Source organism: Onychostoma macrolepis, chromosome 07, assembly GCF_012432095.1.
Source record: "Onychostoma macrolepis isolate SWU-2019 chromosome 07, ASM1243209v1, whole genome shotgun sequence".
Taxonomy (NCBI): Eukaryota; Metazoa; Chordata; class Actinopteri; order Cypriniformes; family Cyprinidae; genus Onychostoma; species Onychostoma macrolepis.
In genome coordinates, this window is record NC_081161.1 from 12,565,128 (window position 1) to 12,580,845 (window position 15,718).

At 37.2% G+C, this 15,718-nt stretch overlaps 1 protein-coding gene across 10 annotated transcripts in view; it reads right to left on the minus strand.

The window, feature by feature from the left end:
• The window catches only part of lypla1 (lysophospholipase 1), a 48,029-nt gene that overhangs the window by 3,758 nt on the left and 28,553 nt on the right, over nucleotides 1-15,718 (minus strand). For 6 of the 10 annotated variants that reach the window (XM_058781595.1, XM_058781589.1, XM_058781591.1 and 3 more), the window contains 2 exons: nucleotides 15,644-15,717; nucleotides 8,838-8,939 (listed from right to left, as the gene is read on the minus strand). In XM_058781595.1, the coding sequence (XP_058637578.1) occupies nucleotides 8,838-8,939; nucleotides 15,644-15,717 (176 nt within the window). Of the gene's footprint in view, nucleotides 1-8,837; nucleotides 8,940-15,643; nucleotide 15,718 lie in introns of those variants that run through there. The other 4 variants (XR_009271986.1, XR_009271985.1, XM_058781590.1 and 1 more) reach the window with 2 other exon arrangements.

Consider the following 15,718-nt stretch of genomic DNA (forward strand, 5'->3'; position numbering starts at 1 on the left):
TAAAGTGGACGTTTCATACCAGAATGGAGCCAGATTTGAATGAGATGTTGGATTTTGTGGACAACTTCAATCCATTTCTGAGGAGCTTTTTGACTGGAATGTTTTCTTTACTGACTTAGTGTAGCAGAGAGTAAAAATTATGAGTGAATATAGTGTATAATGCTGTGCCTTATCACTGAAAGTCTGCATAGATGGGCCAGTTCTTGCCCAGAACAGAACCATACCACAAATCCAAACAGTAGCCCAATTGTCAGTTATCTATGACAATTGTGGTCCTGACTGCTTTTGTTGCAGAGACCTTTCATGTCATTTACATGCATCGCATTATATTTTCGTTAGTGGGAATGTTTTGAGTTACTATAAAGAAACATGGATGAATTACAAAGTAAAGAGCGGGACATATTTGATATTAAAAGGAAAAAAGCACAATAAGCCCCAAAAGTGAATTCACTACTGACAGGATGCTTTCTCTGTGCGTATCATAATAGCCTTTGTCTTTGGTTGTGTCAGTAAATGGTATGATGTACACAGGGTGTGTCTCAATCAGCTCCCTTTTTCAGTAGTCAGGGCACTGATCAGGGAGTTGGCCATTTTAAGGACTGTCTCAATCACAAAATAATACCAGTGCACTGGAACGTTTGCGCCATGAAAAATCCCACAATGCACTGCAAACCTAGGGAGCAGTGATGTCACATTTCTGAAGTGCGAAACAAACCACACTAGCCAACTCGATACATGCGACAAGATTTGAAAAGCCAAACCTTTTTTTTTTTTTTTTTTTAAAGTACACATCATTAGACAGGTAGTGAACACATCTAACAACATTTATAATTAATATTGGGTTGTATAAATTATATTTATAATTCATTACTGTTAATTACTGGTGTTTAGTGATGATGAGACAGAGGACAGAAGCAGCTGGAAGAATTCTGAAGTGTATAGGGAAATACTCTCTGCCCAGATGCAGTCAAATGGAGCAAAATTGATTGGATGGCGCTTCATACACACATACATACAGTACATAAGCCCCATTTCCACCGCAGGAACTTTCCCCAGGAACTAGGGACTTTGGGCCGGTACTCCACCGCAGGAACCAGGATCTAAAAGTTCTGGGTAAAAATTTGCCCCTCAAAGTCCCTGCTTTGTTGATACGTCAGCTCCAATAGGCAGCGTCAGTCTATGAGGCGTCTACGTATATTATGTCTATGCATGAAATAACCCCCTATAGCATGAATCGCCTCGTAGCAGATTTATACAGGTGGAGCTGGGGAAGGTGGAGGGTTTCTGAAGCACACTGTGAAACTGCTACAACAAGCACTAGTCATATATTTGAATGTACTCATAAACTGAGCCGCTTCAGACAAGTTTTCAAAGGTCAGGAACTTTCGGGGTGGGACCTGGGCGCTGAACATGCTGATTGGAGTTCACGCAGCATTGTTTTTCAACCACCATATATTCACATCATTTTTTTAATATATTACTGTTATTGTGTCATGAAATATAGTTTTAAAAGTATTTCAGGTGAGAATGTAGTTAAAAAAATTTAAATCTGTGGTTTATTTATAAAGACAGCACCTATTTGAAAATGTGCTTCGCTGATTTCAGAGACGTGAGCTCCACGCGATCGGCGGGCACTCAGTGCTCATATATTCTGACGAGAGCAGCCTCAACTCGGCTAGTCCTTCTGACATTTGCCGCTGGCTCTGATGTCTTTGTAGTGGTTAAACATAAGATATAATTCGTTTTGGGTAAATCTAACAGGTAATCTTTGGTCTTTATTCTATTAATCTGTTAATATGTTAAAATGTAAATGAAAAGAGGCAATACTGTTTGATATAATATTTTGTTTCATTGTAATGTATGTATGTTCCCTGAACTACATTTCTGCCGCTATTAATGTTTAAATTAAAACGAAAAGAGACAGTGGTGTTCGATATCATATTTCGTCTTATTGTAAATACAGTGAGGAAAATTGCAGTAGCCAAGGCGAGCTGAGTGACGTTATCAAGTACGCTGCTGTTCCATTTGCAGAATTACCGGATTTGCATTGTCCCATCCGTGGGAGTTCACACTCCCGAGTCGAACTTGCGAAGTCCGAACTACGGAGGATGCAAGTCTGAAATTTTTTATTGATTTTAGGAAATATTATAATATTTTGAGATGCTGGACTTTTGACTTTCATGAGATGTAAGCTCTACTCATCAAAATAAAAAATAAAAAAACTTTTGAAATGTTTTACTTTACATGTAATGAATCTAGAACAGGGCTATTCAATTAACTTAATTTGAGGGCCAGATTATCGAATTGACCATTTGAAGGGGGCGGGGGACCATCCCGATCTTTTTCTGGGGGGCCTATAAAATTGGAAATTAAATTTAAATGCATATTCAGCAGTAAAATTAACTAATATTACCAACAGTAACATCTATAAAAAGGATAACATTAGGAATGGCATGCTGTCTGCCATTCAATAAAAAAAAATCACACATTTTTTAATTAATTTAAAAAAAAAGTGACTAAACGCATTAATATATTTGTGTTGTCATTTTCACACCGAACTTCCAAATTAATATAGAAACAACAAAGATGGTATATTTTAAATGTTTAATGGCATCTTTTTACTAGTCTATTATTGAAGTATCATTGATACAAATAATGTTACTGTTGTCTCTATTAAATCCATTTTTTCCTTTAATTATAGCCATTTAATATTACAGTATAATTGAAATGTTATATTATTTTTAACCTTTAATAGGCTTTGAAAAATATTACAACTTTTTATAAGTGAACTTAAAACAATCTTCACAAATTATAAATTGTATGCATAAGCTATATTGATTATTCTTTATTCAAGCTACAAAAGTTAATCAGCAAGCAGAGCAGTCAAGTGATTTCTCTTTTTCTTTAGTTCTTTGATTTACATCAATCACAGACTGCAGCAGGTTTCACTTTAAAAGCACCGCTGTTTCTTTAATAAAACCTGATGCACATGACGCGGATGTGACACACAACCAATTTTCTCCCAACTCTTTTCTGTCATTTAGGATTTTATAACTGATTTAAGACTGTGTTTATGAGGTAACTCGCCAAAACCACGTATTTTTACTTAATTGTGTGTGATTTTGTCCACTGAAGCGCTGGCGTATTTGTCTGAAGCGGCTCAGTTTATGAGTACATTCAAATATATGACTAGTGCTTGTTGTAGCTGTTTCGCAGTGTGCTTCAGAAACCCTCCACCTTCCCCAGCTCCACCTGTATAAATCTGCTACGAGGCGATTCATGCTATAGGGGGTTATTTCATGCATAGACATAATATACATAAACACCTCATAGACTGACGCTGCCTATTGGAGCAGATGTATCAGCGCAGCCGCCATCTTGGATGGGTCCCCAATGCGCCCCCCCTGCATTCATTTCTACTGAGGAAGGTGTATCCCCAACTACGATAATCTTAACTCCCCGAATTTTCACACGGTTTGGTTTGTTACAAATGGCAGAGATTTAGTTATGATACAGGACTCCGTCACACATTGAAAAATATGTGCTTTCATGCTAAAAGACTTTCTATTATGCTCTTTAACAAAAACATATGGTAGGCTATGGCATATTGATAAATGTATAAATGAATGAATTTTATATTTTAATGAAGTAACTAGTTTGATTATTCATTTAAATGTATTTCTCTCTCTCTCACTCACACACACACACACACGACCCTTCTGTAACACATATATACAACACTGTACAAGCTCCCATATATACTGTACCAGCTCAGTACATTTTTTTTTAAAGGCCTGGAAAAGTAAGCGTTATAATTCAAGGTCATTCCAGCATCTTACACTACCCTGTCAGGCTTGCAACTGGGGCTGGGGAGCTAAAACCCTTGAAAAATAACTTTTTTGCACAGCTTCTTGCGTATGCTGGCACTCTGTAACTCCAGGGTAGTTAATTTTGCGATGTGGTGCAGCCTTACTTTGTGAAATACAGACACCACAAATGACAAGCATGAAATGATGGTTCTCAATTCTGAATTGGGTTTCTGCAATGTGCTCCCCGAGTAAGAACACATCCTCTGAACCAATCTCCACCCGAACGAAACTGTTGATGAAGGACACACTGACACCTTGTTCTTTTGAGTTTTGTCGAATCACACGCTCTGCTGCTCTGACCACCTTCAATGATGAATCAGGTAATCCCACGCGATCTGGTATCAATACTGCACTGGTTATTGCAACCATAAGCTGCACAAAATACGGGCATAGTTGCTCGCTCTCCGTTGACTCCGATTGACTCTGGTGTTAGCGTAGAGTGAGGAGACCCAACCAATATGGCGGCGACGCTTGATTTACGTTCCAGCATGTCATGAGGTGTCTACGTATATTATGTCTATGATTTCATGTATGTTATATTTGCATCAGCAGCTGCTCACAGCAGCATGTTGTGGATGTATTGGCAGTAGCAAGTCTCGGTGCTTGCTCTGCCACAGCAACAGCAGCAGCAGCGTAGCAGATCTATTCCGCCAAGACCAAATACATTAACATATATACAGTGGAGCAAAAAAGTATTTAGTCAGTCACCAATTGTGCAAGTTCTCCCACTTAAAAAGATGAGAGAGGCCTGTAATTTTCATCATAGGTATACCTCAACTATGAGAGACAAAATGAGAAAAAAAAATCCAGAAAATCACATTGTAGGATTTTTAAAGAATTAATTGGTAAATTCCTCGGTAAAATAAGTATTTGGTCACCTACAAACAAGCAAGATTTCTGGCTCTCACAGACCTGTAACTTCTTCTTTAAGAGGCTCCTCTGTCCTCCACTCGTTACCTGTATTAATGGCATCTGTTTGAACTCGTTATCAGTATAAAAGACACCGGTCCACAACCTCAAACAGTCCAACTCCAAACTCCACCATGGCCAAGACCAAGGAGCTGTCAAAGGACACCAGAAACAAAATTGTAGACCTGCACCAGGCTGGGAAGACTGAATATGCAATAGGTAAGCAGCTTGGTGTGAAGAAATCAACTGTGGGAGCAATTATTAGAAAATGGAAGACATACAAGACCACTGATAATCTCCCTCGATCTGGGGCTCCACGCAAGATCTCACCCCGTGGGGTCAAAATGATCACAAGAACTGTGAGCAAAAATCCCAGAACCACACGGGGGAACCTAGTGAATGACCTGCAGAGAGCTGGGACCAAAGTAACAAAGGCTACCATCAGTAACACACTGCGCCGCCAGGGACTCAAATCCTGCAGTGCCAGACGTGTCCCCCTGCTTAAGCCAGTACATGTCCGGGCCCGTCTGAAGTTTGCTAGAGAGCATTTGGATGATCCAGAAGAGGACTGGGAGAATGTCATATGGTCAGATGAAACCAAAATAGAACTTTTTGGTAAAAACTCAAAGAATGCTGAGTTGCAGCCAAAGAACACCATACCTACTGTGAAGCATGGGGGTGGAAACATCATGCTTTGGGGCTGTTTTTCTGCAAAAGGGACCAGGACGACTGATCCGTGTAAACGAAAGAATGAATGGGGCCATGTATCGTGAGATTTTGAGTGAAAACCTCCTTCCATCAGCAAGGGCATTGAAGATGAAACGTGGCTGGGTCTTTCAGCATGAAAATGATCCCAAACACACCGCCCGGGCAACAAAGGAGTGGCTTCGTAAGAAGCATTTCAAGGTCCTGGAGTGGCCTAGCCAGTCTCCAGATCTCAACCCCATCGAAAATCTTTGGAGGGAGTTGAAAGTCTGTGTTGCCCAGCGACAGCCCCAAAATATTACTGCTCTAGAGGAGATCTGCATGGAGGAATGGGCCAAAATACCAGCAACAGTGTGTGAAGACTTACAGAAAACATTTGACCTCTGTCATTGCCAACAAAGGGTATATAACAAAGTATTGAGATGAAATTTTGTTATTGACCAAATACTTATTTTCCACCATAATTTTCAAATAAATTCTTTAAAAATCCTACAATGTGATTTTCTGGATTTTTTTTTCTCATTTTGTCTCTCATAGTTGAGGTATACCTATGATGAAAATTACAGGCCTCTCTCATCTTTTTAAGTGGGAGAACTTGCACAATTGGTGGCTGACTAAATACTTTTTTGCCCCACTGTATATATATATATATAAATAACACACATATACACATGTATGTGTGTGTGTATGTGTGTATTAGGGCTGTCAGTCTATTAAAATTTTTCAACTAATTAATTACATGATGTGTCGATTAATTAATCACTTTAGAACTAGTAACAAAGGAATGTTGAGATGCTTTATTAAAAGCTGATTGTATTACTGTATTAAAAGTGTTGTATTATGTATAGCAGAGTATTATGAGAGAGAGATTGACTAAGCGATCCTGATTACCTGCATCTGATACAGCATTCATTCTTCAGATCAATCTCATATTCACAATAAAACATTAATTTGGATGTCCGATAGGCTTGTACTATCCTTTGATCTGTTAAGGGTGATTCCAGATGACAGCGCTACTTGGTGCATCTGTTGGCTGCGTACAAGCTGGTTTTGAAAGGAAAAATATCTTCCTTCTTCAAAACTGCGCTTTATTATTTTTCAATTTAAAAGTCTTTACTGCTTACTCATATTTGCATATCATTGCACTTTTGTTGATTTTGATTGCTTCCATTGTCCTCATTTGTAAGTAGCTTTGGATAAAAGCATCTGCTAAATGACTAAATGTAAAATGTAAATGACTCGTAAAAACAGTCGGAATAATGGCGGAACAATGTAACTAAAATCACCATCACGAACACACACCGTTTCCTAATACTAATAAATACTACTATTATTTATATAAAATATTATTTATCGAATAATAATATTTAATAAACAACAACAGCCATCATAAAAGTTGCTATGCAATTCAGTCAAATGTACAAAGGTGGTGCTCTGATATACAGCACTGAAGTTACATAAACATGATGAGATTTTACCAAAACTATTTGCTCTGGAACAAATAATAGATTAATGAGACCAAAGACTGCCCATTAGATTTACCCAAAACAAACATATCTTATGTTTAACCACTATAGAGACATCAGAGCCAGAGGCAAATTCCAAAAGATCTGGCCAAGTTGAGGCTGCTCTCGGTGGGTTCATGAGCACTGTACGGCCCCTGACGTGCTGGAGATCAGATCTCCGAAAACGTTATAGCAAATTGTCAAATAGACGTTATATTTATTAACAAACCAAATATTTGAAGTCCAAACAAGTGCATTGTCACTTAAAAACCCTTGAAACTACATTCTGTGACACAAAAACAGTATTCTTATATAGTGGATTTGGGTGTCTGCCAACTTTCACACTGAGCACGATGTGAAAAAGTGAGGCGAATCACAGACAAAAGGTGCTTTCACACCGAGCGCAAACCAATTGATCACCTTCTGCTAATTCGCACCTTCTGTGCCAACCAGCAATACATTTTTCATTTTTCTCATATATGTATCTCATATATGGTCCGCTGCTCAATATACAGCATTAAATAAAGATAAATAAAGTGCTACATCAGAAACACAAACTATCTATAGTCTAATCCTTACAAGAATGCATCTTAATTTAAATAGAGGTACAATTAGCATAAAGCTACATTTGAAAATGTATGATTATTTATGTTTTTGCTCAAAACCCACTTTAAACCATCGAGGAGTGCTTGTAATAACTTCCGATTGAGATCTAAAGTGGATTTGTATTCTATAATAGGCAGACAAGCACTGTCTGTATGCTTTGTATGCTTTATAATGGATTGAACGCGACACTTGCTTCTCATTTGTCATAAACATCCTTTATTTTTATAAAAATATCATGAGCTGGATAAAACACATACAGAATATATCATCATAATCATATGTTCACTTGCTTTCATATTTCATGTATAGAAAAATGTTTTTTCATACGTAATGGCAGGAGATATTATCCCATGATTGACAGATCTTGAATAAATGCACTCTTGAGATCTGACTCCTAACACTCGTGGGAAGAAAACGGACAGTGCTCTTCAGATCACATTCAGTGGGGAATTAATAGAAATTATATTCTGTATAAAGAACATGAGAATAAATCTGTTCTCAGATACCAATGATAACAAGAAAGCATCTTCTTCCCTCTCAGAATACTATTCTTCAGTGTTTGGTTACACTGGTTTTTGAAACAGCGCCACCACTCTCACTCTTTTGTGTAACAGCAGCTGCTCGGGGCACGTGATCTTAGCTCAAATCTAATTGAATGGCCCATTTCGTCACGGAGCGACAGGGAAAGAAAATCGACACAGGACAAAAAATAAATAAAAATCCTTGCTTTTTTGCAACGCGTCACGTGAATTATCGAGCCTGGTGTGAATAGCCCCATTGGGATCTATTGTTTCGATTCAAAAGTGTCATCGCGCCAAACATGGCCAGCGAATTTTCACATTCAGTGTGAAAATGCCTTTATGCTATACTCTTTATTTCATGCAACAAAAACAAACCCTCCAAATTACAGGTAGATTAAAATTTTCCATTTCATCATTCAGTAACAAAACACAATGCAGATTGTAATAGTGGCCAGAGTTATGCTGGTTACATTAGCTATTGGCAAGATAGCATTGTGCAATCAGATTACAAGAAAGGTTTCAGAGATGAAAGTTATTAAATTTTTATAAAAGACTATGAAGACATTTTTCATAAAATGCAGTAATAAATTATGCAGGAATATTAAAGATTATAATTTAACAGGTTTCCAGGACAAGAAAATAATGTAAACCTGATCATCTAAAAAATATTTTCAGAAATGCTGTGCGGTTTAATAGAACTACCAGTTCCTACAATAACCAACCTTTGATAGGGAGTTCCTGAGGGGCAACCAGCAGCTGAGAGCAACCACACCAGCCAGCTTCTGATGAGTTGTCAAAGCGGTGTAGAGAGAGAGGGCTCCACCCTTTTACCATACACAAACAAATCAAGCAATCATTAAAAAAAATAATATATTAGTTTCCTTAATGTGTTTTCAATCATGTCTAACTCCAGGGCCCTCATTTATCAAGAGTGCGTAGAAAAGGTTCTATATTTTGTCCTACGAATGAAATCTAGAATGTGTGCATGTACAAAAAACCTGTATTTATCAAACGTGCACACGCAGTTCTTACGCAAGTAGTCATTGTTGATAAATCCCACATGTTCTTAAGCACCATGCTTTTGCAGTCAGAAACGCCTCCAATGAACCATATATAGTGACAACACCTCCCTTTATTATCACGTGAATGTATATGTCATGGCAAAGAAAGCAGTACCGACTGAGAAGCCATTCTGTGCTCTCATTAAACAGATCAGCGCACTCTTTGAAAATCCATTCTCTGCACAGCACATAGTTTGCCAAATCTTCCTGCAAAGCGAGAACAGCCATGACCATATAGCTACATTTCAAGTCTACTTCCCAACTGTCCTTTATAGTTTTTCACACTAATTGTGCAAATGTTTAGCTTGAAATATGAAATTTTTCATTGAGTATTTGCAATTAAAGGACACAGGACACACGCGGCGGCACTTTCTTTTTGTAGTATCGCCATTCTACCACTTGGTTCTCTGCATAAGCATGCTCAGAGTTGTGCTTATATTTACACACATTCCTATGTATTAGTACAAGTTGTTAGATCCCACACTTTGCATGAAACAATTTTTTTGATGTTGATAAATGAGGGCTCAAGACAGGAGTCAGGACAGACAGAATTATGGTTACAAAAGCTTAAACTAGGACATCAGGAAAACCTAAAATCCAGTGGTGATTTTGGTGGTAGAAAAAAAACTGTTCCCCTTCAAAATAATTCTCAGATTGGCTTGTAAGATGTCCATTGATGAGTTTGTCTACATTACTGTCTAAATCATTAATAAAGTCTGCTTTTGGGTTCATTTTTGAAACAACATCTCATCTCAAAGTACAGGGTTCATACACATTTTTACCAATAAATTTCCATGATTTTCCATGACCTTTGAGACAATAGTCATGACCTAAGGCTGATGATAACACGGGGCAACTTTTTGAGCAGTTTTGCCAGGCTACGTTTTTTTGAGCAATGTTGCTTAGGCACTTTCCCACTGAGAATGGGTAACAAATTTCTATCTGGATACTTTAAATATTCCCTCACAGTTTAATAGTAATGAATTTATGAATTTCTTCACTGGTAAAATAGATAACATCAGAAATACAATAACAAATGAAGATTCTACGGCATCTAGTACTTCAGCTTCATTCATCGCATTCGCACCCAAAGAAAAACTGCAGTGCTTTACAACTATAGGACAGGAAGAGCTAAAAAAACTTATCACTGCATTAGGGCTGCTCGATTATGACAAAAATCATAAAATCACAATTATTTTGGTCAATATTGTAATCACGATTATTTAAAACGATTATTAGTGGGCCATATGACCAAAACTTTATATTTATTTATTTATTTATTTTATTGTTTATTTTTACAGGGACAATGTACAATTAGAAGTAATTGAACCAGAGTTAGCTAATAGCTAATTTACATCTGCTGTCCCTGGGCAGGTAAACAAATAAAATAACATACAATATTACATATACACCACATAAACATCACAATATTAAAGATTTTTTTAAAGATAGTGATATAGGTATATCAAATATATATTTTCTGTAAATAAGGTTGCTATGACATCTACATTTTAGAGACCAGCGAAATGTCACAATTCTCAATACCACAGCAGAATACCAGAGTAAAATTTAAAAAAAGGTCCTCAAAATTACTGAAAATAATTAAACTGCCAGTAATAAAAAAAAGTAAAAAAAATAAACAAAGGAATACAATGCCAGTAATAAAAAAGCTAAATAATACAGTAGAATAAAAAAAAGATACAAATGAAACAAACTGCGCTTTAATTTTATTTTATTTTTTAATGCAAGTCTAGCTATTCAGTTAACAGCCTACTAGAGAAATTGAATAACCTAATGCAAAATAAAACAGCATAGTCTTTTAGTCAAGAGCAGTGAGTGATTTTGAATGTCTTTTGTTGTTTTGTTGTTTGATTAAGCACACAGTCGGCACCAGGAATATAGCAGCTGTCACTTTAAGAGCAGCACGGATCTAATTTACTGTTACACATTTTAATTCTCAACAGTTTACGCTCATTTATTACATAACCGACGAGGGTTTACGTGAATAATCACTAAGCGCCGCATTTTGACACATTTTTGTGTGTATTGGAGTGTGACGTATGAGGGGAACCCCAGTATTACAGCACAGCCATGATACAAAGTTACAGAAACTAAACAACCGAAAACAATATATGTCTTCCTCAGATTTAATGTTAGTTCTGTACTTCAGCATTGGGTAAAAGAGCATTATAATCTCCTTTGTGGTAGAGAAAGCTGCTTGCATGTAGGATACGGGAAACAGCGAAGATGTTGAATTAAACATACACACAATCAGCGTTTCCACATGTTTATACTGGCCCCGATAATCAAAACTTCTACTTAGCGCTTGCTCCATTTCTGCAAATCAGTTTTTGTAAATGAATGACTTGATCCACATAAGGCCTTCATCAACAGCCGCTTGCTCCACCTAAATATAAATAAAGGTGACTTGTGCTCCTCCTTGCAAAAAATTGTCTCTGAGAAGAATTTCAGGTTTCAGGCCCCATCACAGCACAGAAACTGCACTTGTTAAAATTAAAAATGACTTGCTTCTTGCGTCAGACCAAGGCTGCATCTCATTGCTAGTTTTACTTGATCTTAGTGCTGCGTTCAACACTATAGATCATGACATACTCACAGATCGATTACAAAACTATACGGGTATTCAAGGGCAGGCTTTAAACTCTGGAATAGCCTTCCTGATATCGTTCGGGGGTTCAGACACTCTCTCTCTGTTTAAATCTAGATTAAAGACATCTCTTTAGCCAAGCATCCACATAATGCATCATATAATCTTGTACTGCAGTTATATCTACTCAAATGCACATTATTATTCTTTAGCTTGAGTTGAACAAATCATTTTTGCTTGGATGGAACAGCAGCTACACTAATTAGGTCTCTATTTGTTTCTCTGTTTCTGCCACGGGATTAAAACATCCTGTGGTAACTCGGAATTACATAAACTTCAGTCTGGATCCAACCCTTAAATGATCTGAGATGACCAAACACCTGAGAAGAGATGATGCCAACCCCTCAGAGGATGCCAACCCTCAGACAATATACAGAATTACCCAATTTTGCCATAAGTTAAATACATTAAGTTTCTACAATGAAACTTAATTTCCTGTAAAGTTGATTTGCAATAATTTGTATCGTAAAAAGCACTATACAAATAAACTTGAATTGAATTGAATTAAATTGGTCATAGGCCCTGTCTCTCACCTGGTTGCCCATTGATGCCAACATTAACCAAAGTTGCCCAGCAATATTGCTCAAAAAGTTGCCCTGTACATCATCAGCCTAATGTTCCATTATTTTACAATAAGAGTAAAAATCTGTTCAAATTTATCATAGCAAATGTTAGCTAAAATAAATGACTACTGGTTTGCTTTCTATTTGTGTTAATAAGTACACGCTGCAACTGTGACAGACATTACTCCATGCAGAGAACATATCATGATGACATCACAAAATATTGTAATTTGTTTAACCAATATTATCAGTTAAACTCAGGACCTGAATTTCGTTTTGGAAACCGTTTCAGTCTATAGTATTCAGTTACAAAAATATTAGAAAATTGAATTAACTAAATTAAAAACAGATTAAAGTTACAAAGGTTATACAGTCGAGCAGTGAGTGATTTTCTGTCTTTTGTTGTTTGATTAAAGGGATAGTTCACCCAAAAATTAAAATTTGATGTTTATCTGCTTACCCCCAGGGCATCCAAGACAAAGATTTTTAACTCAAACCATTGCAGTCTGTCAGTCCTATAATGCAAGTCAATGGGCACACAATCTTTGAGAGTAAAAAAAACATGCACAGACAAATGCAAATAAACCCTGCGGCTTGTGACGATACATTGATGTCCTAAGACACGAAACGATCGGTTTGTGCGAGAAACTGAACAGTATTTTTATCATTTTTTACCTCTAATACACCACTATGTCCAACTGCCCTGAGCGCGTGCACGGCATCCGGTGCGTGACGTCTGTATTGTGCTCTGGTGTAGTTTACGCAAGCGCCGGAACCGATCTGTCGCGCGTATACATCACTCATTGTTTACGTTATGGTATGATGGCTAATCAAAATGGTAATTACTTGCGCTTATCCTGATTGTTCAAATCGACTTAAATCTAAAAGATTACGTTTGCTCGTGCGAACTCATACGGGAGTGTAAACAATGAGTAAACTACGCCAGAACACATACAGACGTCACGCACCGGATGCCGTGCACGCACTCAGGGCAGTTGGACATAGTGGTGTATTAGAGGTAAAAAAACAGGACTCTCAAGTTATAGCGAAAGTTTGGAGTGAGATTAGGGGAGGGGCCACGCAAAGGGGAGGAGTCACTCAAAGGGGAGGAGCAACTCAAATATTTGCAGCACCCAAGTTTTTGCTAGCAGTTCAATTTTACCTATTGTTCATAACTGACCAGCACAAATAGAAGTTATAACATTTGGTAAATATGATGAAAGACAAATTCATTCTAATAAAATAAAAAATATTTATGTATTTAAAAATACAAATGTATCAAAAATAAAAATAAATTTTGCCTCAAACGAGCCAACTGAACAGCAGTACTCAATGTACAAACTGTACACATATACATGACAGTACTTACCCTGAGCATGTATGTCAAACTGTGTGTGTGTGAGAGAGAGAGAGAGAGAGAGAGAGAGAGAGACAGACAGAGAACACATTTCAGCTTATGTTTCTTTTTTTCTGTTGTAAATGTTTGTTGCACATTTTGATGCCTCATGATAGGGGTAGAGGACTCTCACATAAAGCACTGTCATGATAATAGCGTTCCATCCAGAGCCAAACTGTTTCTAGTTTTGGTTTTGTTCAAACCCACCATGGAAAACACGCTGCATCTGAATTTGAATTTGGGGAAGCCTCAGTGCTTTATATGGGAGCCCCCTACCCCTGTCATCAAGGCATCAAGATGTGCAACAAACACAACAGAAAAAAAAAATTCATAAGCTGAAATGTGTCTCTCTCTTTCTCTCTCTCTCTCTTTCTCACACACACACACACACACAGAGAGAGCTTTACATACATGTTCAAGACAAGTTCTGTAATCCTACTGTGTGTGTGTACATACACTGAGCACTGCTGTTCAGTTGGCATGTTTGGGGCCAAATTTCTTTGCATTTTTGATCCTTTTTTAAATATGTAAAACAATTTATTTTATTTGGATGAATTTGTCTGTCTTTTATCAGATTCACCAACTGTTATAACATCTCTAGTACTTTCCTTTCAGGAAGCCAAAGCTAAGTTAAAGCTTCTGGTTGCAAAGCAGTTGGGAAGTCTTATTTTTTTTGACTGCATCAATAATACTTTAGCACGAATTTGGCTATATTCCCCAACATCAGCTCTCACTATCTTTTCACAGGCAAGTGATTTCGTAGAGGAATCTTAAAATGAAAAAAAAAATAATAATTAAGGGGTTACCTACAACATTCATCGGATCTTTCTCTTCCAACTTACACTCTGTGTGTGCGCGCATCCATGTTGCTTAGTAACCTACTCGCTTGCAGCAGAATCACATAATTTAAACGGAAACAACATCCTAATTTCTGATTGGCTGGTAGGTGGCATTTAACTCTATAACTCGAGAGTCGAGAGAGCTATGAACTCGGCAGAAAACTTACCTCCGTATTCCCTCATCTATTAATTGTATATTAATTGTAGCGGGACAAGTTATCCCTTCTCAGCGTGAGAAATACAAAGTGTGGCGTGAGAGCGTGTGAACTGGTTGAAATGCGTGAGACTTGAGAGCCCTGAAAAAATTATAAAAATACTGTTCAGTTTCTCGCACAAACCGATCGTTTCGTGTCTTAGGACATCAATGTATCGTCACGAGCCACAGGGTTTAATTTGGATTTGTCTGTGCATGTTTTTTTTTTACTCTCAAAGATTGTGTGCTCATTACATTATAGGACTGACAGACTGCAACGGTTTAAGTTAAAAAATTTTGTTTGTGTTCTACTGAAGAAACAAACTCACCTACATCTTGGATGCCCTGGGGGTAAGCAGATAAACATCAAATTTTCATTTTTGTGTGAACTATTCCCTTTTGATCTGACAGAGCCTTGAAAGCAAAGATTCAGAATAAAAATCAGCCTTCCCAGTAATGTTCCCAAAGAAGATCAAAGCATCCGTGTCACATCTGATGTGACATTCACCCCATACCAATCTCTGAATGTGTCTTCAACGCAGCTTAACTTCTCTATTTTATGCTCATTGTTTATTTAGCTGTTGGTAAGATACTGGTTGCTTTTGGTTTATCTGGTTATTAACTTACCACTTATTAATAAACTTATATTATGACACTTATGATGACATAATATTTGATGGTAGTCGTCCTCACTGAAATGTAGTTTTTATTTAATTTTGATTATTTTTTTTATTATTTTAGTATACTAAAACCAGTGTTTAAGTTTTCAAAGAGTGAGAGAGGGAAAAAAAGAAGAGATTTGCCTTACCTGAGAGAACCCTCCCAACACAATTCTATGAGATGGAATACCATTTTTAACTTCTTGATCAATCAGTGCTTTGAC